Below are 8156 nucleotides of genomic sequence, written 5' to 3'. Positions count from 1 at the left end.
CTTTATCTTAAACAAACAATTTTAAGTTGAGTTTAGTAATATTTTCTTAAGTGAATATTTAATACTCCCTCCGTTTCATAATATAAGGCGTTTTGGATAAAGATTTTTGTTTCACAATATAAGTCTTTTTCGAGTTTTCATACAAATTATATATTATCTTAATATTTTATAATTATTTATATTATGCAGTTCTTTTATGATTGGCTGAATTTTTAAAAAGTAGATCTTATTAATCGGCGTCCTTTTACTTAAAACGACTTATATTATGAAACAGAGGGAGTAATAAAGGAAAAATCCTTGTAGTATATTGCTCCGATAAATTAATGTTTCAATTGAAATTTTATTTTTCTCTTTAAACTTGTAGAAACACAATTACGTAAAAAACTTTACTTTACCATGCATTTAAATTTGATTTCCATTCTAAAACTCATTAACACATTCAAAATTTTGAGGTATGATCATTTTAAATTTTGTTTATGTTAAAAGTTGAATTATATTAGTATTAATAATAAAAATTTCATAGTATTACTTTTACTATTTTACAAATTTGATTTATTATATTTAATTCATTTTTATTTAATTTAAATTTATATCAATTATAACTAACATCAATATAAATAAGTATGAATTAAATTAACATTATAATTAGACTTTAATGTAAAAATTAGAAAATATTGAGTAATGACATGGCTATGTTTGATTGGATGTTTAACATGATGATGTGGACACCTTAAGAGGAGTGAAAACTCTCCCATTATATATATAGATTCTCTAAAAAAATTTATTGATCAAGACATTAAAACTGTGAGGATGAAACTGAAATTTTTACAAAATATCTGCATTAAAAATCTAAAACGATAACTATTATGAGATAAATTTAAGTATTAAAACGACAACTAAATTAAAACGGAAAGAGTATTAATTCATTACCTAATTGAATTTTTTTTTGATGAAACTCATATTTTCCCAAGAGAAAGCATGCTTCGATTGATGTCATGTATAGGCTATGTTCCATCGTGTTTTACTTTTCACTCTAAAATTTTTCTGTATCGTGAAAGATATCTTTTCTCTCGAATAGATTATAGCGGTGTGAATAGTAAACACGACACTGTTTTTCTAGTGGGTTTGAATGTATTAGAACAGAGTTGAGAGAGATGAATATGAGAAAAAAAAAAAAAAGACATCCAAGAATGAGACATATGTGCGTTTGGTTAAAATAGGAAAGAAAGTGGGCTAAATATTATCATTGTTTTGGACTGTATATCATAATAACGAAAATTTTATTAGCCTAAAAACTGATGTCTCTCAGCCAATTATCTCTTATTTTTATTATGTGTTAATAAAAAATTTAGCTTTTTGAGTTGTTACTTGTTAAGTATATTTATTTAGGGTTATTTTGAAAACTACCCTGTTTTTAAGTTATACTTTGAAAAATACCTTTTTTAAATTTTGATGAAAAGTACAATCTTTTTATGTATGAAATGACAATTTGGTATTAATTTAAATTTAAAGCTATATTTTTAATAAATAAACTAAATTCAAAATTTAGGGAAATAAAAAAATTAAACTCAAGATAATTTTAATTAAAGTTATATATATATATTAACACTAATATGTTTTAACATTAATATACACAAAAATACAGGAAGAGACAGATGAAACGTACACTGATAAATAATATAATGAATGTTAATTATTATTTTTTTCTTTGTTTCATCAATGAGGAAGCTCTATCTTTATTATGATCAAGAAAATATTAACCTTAAAGAAAAATAAGTAATGGAGGATATTTGAATTACTATTGGAAAATGTTTAGAGTGAAAATAAATTGATTTAAACAGTAAGTATTAAATAATTTTTAATATATGTGAAAATTTATTCATGAAATACATGGATTTTTCTTTTGTTTACGAAAAATGTTTCTGTCTTATAAATTATCCTTTTAATATTATGAGATTGAAGAAAAAGGGAAATTTGTTTTTTTTTTTTTAAACAAGAGATTTAGGATAAAACCCAAAAATTGAAACAAGTTCTGAGGTTTGGTTCTAGTTTCAACTTTCAGTTATCCACACACACATATTACATATACACAAAGCCTTCCCTGAGTTTGGCGACGTTAGTCTTCTTCCTTCTTTCCTTCCTTCTCAATCTTTGTTTCGCCGATAGCGTGGAAATGAGCTCTGAGAGATAGAAGCGTTAGAGAGAAAATTGAAGAAGATGTCTTCTTTCTTCAAATCCTTTGCGGGTAATCCCAGGGAAGCTGCTGCAATGGCGATGGTTCAATCCTCATCTTACAGAGTATGTGAATGTAAAATTGATTACTTTGGATCCATCTGCTCTGTTTACTGTATATGTTTTGAGTACTGAGAAAGTGATAGACTTACTAATCAAGTTCGCTTTCTAAAACACATTTGTCTTCGAATTAGTTCTTATTATCAATGCAATGGTGATTTCGGTTTGTGGGTTTCGTTAAAGTAGTTCGCTTTTTGGTTATAGTTTGTGTTCTTAAGGTTTTACTATTTGCACACCAGTTGTTCGATAAAATTTCAGAGGCTTCTGGGTTGACTTTTATCCGTTGCTTATATCTTCGAATAATAAAAGTGTGTTACTTTTATAGAAAAAATGAAATTGCAAGTAGTTTACTTGAGTTCTGACTTAGAGCCCTCATTAATCAAACTAATTCTGTTTCTAGGCTCTGTTATTTCGTAGAAAAATGTGTTTTCTAAGGAACTTGCTTGGGGAAAACTACTTCACCTATATCATTCTGGTAGAAGTTCTTGTGTCTTGCTGGAAATTTGCGTGGAAATAGTTTTTGAGATGTGATTTGTCTTCGTTCAGGTATTGTCAGGTAGAAGTTGTTCAAATTTAAGGAGGAATACGCCGTTGGATTCATTTCTTGCCAAGGGAAGGTCTCCTGTCAAGGCTTTTTCATTCTTATATGTCTCAGGGTATTCAACTGAGCCAAACAATGAGTTTGGTCATTCATCAAAGCGAAGGTCTCGTGGGCCTGTTATGGCGGCAAAGAAAGCATCCGAAGGTTCGCATCCCATTTCTTGCACTTCTTTCCTAATACTGTTATGCAATGTGGCACTCATTTACCATTATGTTGGTTAGGGGAAAAGCAAGAAGATGGGAAGTACAAGCAAACGGTTGATTTGCCAAAGACAGGTTTTGGTATGAGAGCGAATTCTTTGACAAGGGAACCTGAACTCCAGAAGTTGTGGGACGAGAACCAGGTCTTCAAGAGAGTTTCTGATAATAACAATGGAGTGAGTTTCTCAAAACTATCTTACGCCAACTTTGCTTTGAGAAACTTGTGTCTGATACTTAGTTAGAATTTCAGGGGAGTTTCATTCTTCATGATGGTCCTCCTTATGCCAATGGTGATCTGCATATGGGTCATGCTCTTAACAAGATACTGAAGGATATCATTAATCGCTATAAGGTATTTATTCCTTACTTGGACATCCATTTACTCTCCTTATGGCTTCTTTATTTTTCCTTATGCCCAATAGAGGAGTTCCTTCTCATCAAACTGTCTGCTTCTTCATGCAGCTGCTCCAAAACTATAAAGTTCAGTACGTTCCTGGGTGGGATTGCCATGGCCTTCCAATTGAGTTGAAAGGTAAGTACACAATAGGTTTGGACCTTTGAGTCATTAGAAACAGAAAGTAACTGTCCTTTTGTTATTTTCCAGTTTGTTACTTGCCTGAGTAATTTGGCTGTAATCGTAACATTTCAGTTCTGCAGTCCCTGGATCAGGAAGTAAGAAAGGAACTTACACCATTAAAATTAAGGGCAAAGGCGGCGAAATTTGCAAAAGCAACAGTCAAAACACAAATGGAATCATTTAAGGTGGCTACCAAGCTTTGTTTTCATATCTGATATCGTGTTTTGAATGCATCAGTCATTGTTTGGTATTCCATTGACATAGTACTTGGTGTTTACAGCGGTTTGGTGTATGGGCAGACTGGAACAATCCTTATCTAACTCTTGATCCGGAATATGAAGCAGCCCAGGTAATGGTCTCACCTCCCACATTATGTACTGGATTAAATACCATGTAGGAGATGATTATTATTAGAGTTCTTCAAAGCCTGATAAAATCAACATATCTAGTTATCGTATATTGTAGATTGAAGTATTTGGCCAGATGGCCTTGAAAGGGTACATCTATAGAGGTAGGAAACCAGTTCACTGGAGCCCTTCATCTCGGACTGCTCTTGCAGAAGCTGAATTAGAGGTAAATTTGAATCCCGTTTTCATATCAATACTCTTAAGATTAATAATAATATTATGGCAGCTCAGAGCAAAACTAAGTCAGCTAAAATCATACCAGTCTTCCTATTCCTTTTCTTACTTCCGTAGACATTTTACCATAATGCGATCTGGTGTCCATTAGACCGAGAGTAATTCTTTATCTATCCTCAATGAACCCTGATTTAATGTTGTTATCTATTCCTGTTCTTAATGCATTCCGCTTTCACACTTTACCTAGTTATCTGATATCAGTCCTACCTGTATCTGCTTTTATGTGTAGTATCCGGAGGGTCATATTTCCAAAAGCATATATGCTATTTTCAAAGTGGTTGGCGGAGCGAAAACAAGCCTTTTAGATGAGTTTGTCCCTAATATATGCTTGGCAGTATGGACAACTACACCTTGGACTATGCCAGCCAATGCTGGTAAGGGGTTATATTAGTATATGTTTCTCTCAGCTGTCAAATTGCATCCTAGTTTACTTTTATACGTTCTTTCTCACATCTCTTTTCCACTTAGTTGCAAGGATAAATACTTATTTTGTCTCGTTTTCTATATCTGAATGCTATATAAGCAAATTTAGTGACTCTTCTTCCTTTCTTTCTTGTCTAACTTTCAGCTGTCGCGGTGAATGCAAAGCTTCAGTACTCTGTTGTGGAAGTGCAGTCATTCTCAGAAGATGAATCTGCTGTGACAGGCAATAAAAAGAAAATGCCTGGGAAGGTTCTAAAGAATCAACAAAAGCTTTTCGTGATTGTAGCGACCGACCTTGTGCCAGCATTAGAAGCGAAATGGGGTGTCAAGCTTATCATAAGTAAAACATTCCTTGGTTCAGATCTTGAAAACTGCAGGTTACATTTTAAGTTAGAGAATAAAAGAAATTTCAGTTTTGCATATGATGCTATAAATTGAACCCCTTAGTTTATGGTGTGTCATCATGGTTGTAGGTACACACATCCAATTGACAACAGGGACTGTCCAGTCGTTATAGGGGGTGATTACATAACTACGGAATCTGGAACAGGGTTGGTCCACACTGCCCCTGGTCATGGTCAGGAGGATTATGCAACCGGCCTGAAGTATGGGCTGCCTCTTATCTCTCCGGTGGATGATGAAGGAAAGTTCACTGAAGAAGCTGGAAGGTTTAGAGGGCTCTCCGTCCTTGGAGAAGGGAATAGTGCTGTTGTCAGTTACCTGGATGAAAATATGTCTCTGGTCATGGAAGAATCTTATGGTGAGTTTGCTTCAGATGCTTACTGAGGAACCATTTGAGCAAGCATGTGCTTCAGAGTGTCATGATTTAATTTCCTTCTTTTTCATGCAGCTCATAAATACCCATATGATTGGCGAACTAAGAAACCTACGATATTTAGAGCGACTGAGCAGTGGTTTGCATCAGTTGAAGGGTTTCGCACGGCCACAATGGATGCAATCAACAATGTAAAATGGGTACCAGATCAGGTACCTAGTTGAATACATACTGAGTTTATAAGTTGATATTTTTTCTTGAGTATGCGGGTTAAAAGTATCATGTGTAAATGTTAGCTGTGAAAGGCGACTCATAGCACATGAACTACATGCTCTGATCCACCTTGCTGTGTGATTTTCTCAATGTTAAGATGATATCATACTGCTTGACTTAGTGTCTTTCCTTATATCATCTTTTTTAAGAGATGCATATGTATTGTTTGGAGTTTATATCTTTTGGCAATTGTCATTCAGGCGGTAAACAGAATATCTGCCATGACTTCCAGTCGATCTGATTGGTGCATCTCGAGACAAAGGACATGGGGGGTCCCTATTCCTGCCTTTTATCATGTTAAGACAAAAGAACCCCTCATGAATGAAGAGACAATTAACCATGTTAAATGTAAGGGCCTATAAGAGGGTATGGTCTCTGTATTGGTTGTTATTTACTGGCTGTGTTTTCTGTAACCTTAAATGTATACCTTGTCTGGCAGCTGTAATTTCCCAAAAGGGTAGTGATGCGTGGTGGTATATGTCAGTGGAAGACCTACTTCCTGAGAAATATCGTGATAAAGCAGCTGATTATGAAAAAGGGACTGATACAATGGACGTCTGGTTCGACTCAGGTACTATAATAACAAGAGCTAATTAAAATCAGATAGTCGCACAAAGCACCCAACAACTATTTTACATCACTTTCTTTCTCATCTGTATGTCCAGGATCTTCTTGGGCTGGTGTATTGGGGAAACGTGAGGGTCTTAGTTTCCCTGCAGACGTGTATCTAGAGGGTACAGATCAGCATCGTGGATGGTTCCAGAGTTCTTTGTTAACAAGCATCGCAACACAAGGTGACAAGTCCACGCCATGATGATCGCCTTTTAAATTGAGATTATTCTACAGATTTTAGCTTTCTTGGTGTAAAGTGGCTTTTATTTTTTTCTTCACATTTTGCATGATTGATATAGGAAAAGCTCCATATTCTGCTGTTATAACACATGGATTTGTATTGGATGAGAAGGGTATGAAAATGAGCAAGTCTCTAGGTAATGTAGTGGACCCACATTTGGTCATTGAAGGAGGGAAAAATTCAAAGGTTTGTCACTGGTATAACAACCCATTGTAGGAAAACATTTTCATTATCTATCCAATCTGTTTCCTGACAAGGGTTTGTCTTCTTATGCCAGGACGCACCTGCTTATGGAGCTGATGTTATGCGTCTTTGGGTTTCTAGTGTAGATTACACAGGGGATGTACTGATAGGTCCTCAGATTCTTCGGCAAATGTCTGATATATATAGGAAGTTGAGGGGAACGTTAAGATATCTCTTGGGCAATCTTCATGATTGGAGAGTAGGTTTCCAACTCTTAAGCTTTACATAGACTAGTGTTTTTCTCCTCTTTCCCCACTTGTCAAGATGTCTTGCTTACTGGCGTCGGTGACAATCTTATAATATTGTAAGTTGTGGCGGTTTGTAGGTTGATAATGATGTTCCATACGAGGATTTACCTATCATTGATCAGCATGCTCTCTTTCAGCTTGAGAATGTTGTAAAGAACATACACGAATGTTACGAGAACTACCAGTTCTTTAAAATATTCCAGGTACCAAACCTCTCCGTGTGTCACGTTTTCTGACTGTGCCAATTTAATTAATTGCTTAAATTTGATAGTGGAGAGAGGCCACATTAACTAAAAACAGGGAAAACAGACATAGATTACCCTTACAAGAGTTAGTTTGTCAATTAGAAGCTTGAATATATCTAAGAAACTATAATTCAGCAATTGGATCACTATCCATTAAGATGAGAGTGAGCTTGATGTATTTGCAATGGACGGCTGAATCTCAGGAGGCTGAATTTCATGTTCTAGATCACCAGTGTTACTAACTTACTAACTTATCTTTCTTTTTTTCAGATCATACAACGATTCACAATTGTTGATCTGTCAAATTTCTACTTCGATATTGCTAAAGATAGACTGTATACTGGGTAAGATTCTCAACTTCTTCTAGGTTGATATTTGCTGCAACCTATGTAGACATTTTCTTAATGCATATGTGCTATTCAACGTAATCTGGTCCAAAAATCTTTTTCTCAGGGGCACTTCAAGTTTTACCCGAAGAAGCTGTCAAACAGTTCTTTCAACACATCTTTTATCCATATTGAGAGTGATTGCTCCGATAGTACCTCACCTAGCAGAAGATGTCTGGCAGAATCTTCCATTTGAGTACAGAAATGAAGATGGCTCTGCAGCAAAATTCGTCTTCGAACTTAAATGGCCTACAGTGAACGAACAATGGCTCTCATTTCCTGCTGAAGATGTTCTCTTCTGGCAAAGGCTTCTCCGGGGTATTAAAACTCTCCTTAAAATCATAGTGGATAAACTCAGCAATTTTCCCCATCTTTATACTCTCTATTCTGCTTATAGTT

At 34.9% G+C, this 8156-nt stretch overlaps 1 protein-coding gene across 1 annotated transcript in view; it reads left to right on the top strand.

Annotated features, from left to right (window-relative positions):
* The first annotated feature begins 2033 nt into the window (after window positions 1-2033).
* LOC9300025 (isoleucine--tRNA ligase, chloroplastic/mitochondrial) overlaps window positions 2034-8156 on the top strand; it is a 6321-nt gene continuing 198 nt past the window's right edge. The window contains exons 1-20 of the mRNA XM_021015751.1: window positions 2034-2298; window positions 2839-3037; window positions 3115-3269; window positions 3344-3445; window positions 3556-3625; window positions 3743-3855; window positions 3951-4019; window positions 4136-4243; window positions 4541-4685; window positions 4880-5111; window positions 5208-5494; window positions 5585-5721; window positions 5983-6130; window positions 6222-6353; window positions 6448-6576; window positions 6694-6821; window positions 6913-7077; window positions 7204-7329; window positions 7642-7715; window positions 7825-8075. Of these exons, the coding sequence (XP_020871410.1) occupies window positions 2218-2298; window positions 2839-3037; window positions 3115-3269; window positions 3344-3445; window positions 3556-3625; window positions 3743-3855; window positions 3951-4019; window positions 4136-4243; window positions 4541-4685; window positions 4880-5111; window positions 5208-5494; window positions 5585-5721; window positions 5983-6130; window positions 6222-6353; window positions 6448-6576; window positions 6694-6821; window positions 6913-7077; window positions 7204-7329; window positions 7642-7715; window positions 7825-8075 (2851 nt within the window). The 5' untranslated portion in view covers window positions 2034-2217. The remainder of the gene's footprint in view (window positions 2299-2838; window positions 3038-3114; window positions 3270-3343; window positions 3446-3555; window positions 3626-3742; window positions 3856-3950; window positions 4020-4135; window positions 4244-4540; window positions 4686-4879; window positions 5112-5207; window positions 5495-5584; window positions 5722-5982; window positions 6131-6221; window positions 6354-6447; window positions 6577-6693; window positions 6822-6912; window positions 7078-7203; window positions 7330-7641; window positions 7716-7824; window positions 8076-8156) is intronic.

This window comes from Arabidopsis lyrata (genome assembly GCF_000004255.2).
Source record: "Arabidopsis lyrata subsp. lyrata unplaced genomic scaffold ARALYscaffold_8, whole genome shotgun sequence".
Lineage (NCBI taxonomy): Eukaryota > Viridiplantae > Streptophyta > Magnoliopsida > Brassicales > Brassicaceae > Arabidopsis > Arabidopsis lyrata.
This window is presented reverse-complemented; position numbering and strand designations above follow the sequence as displayed.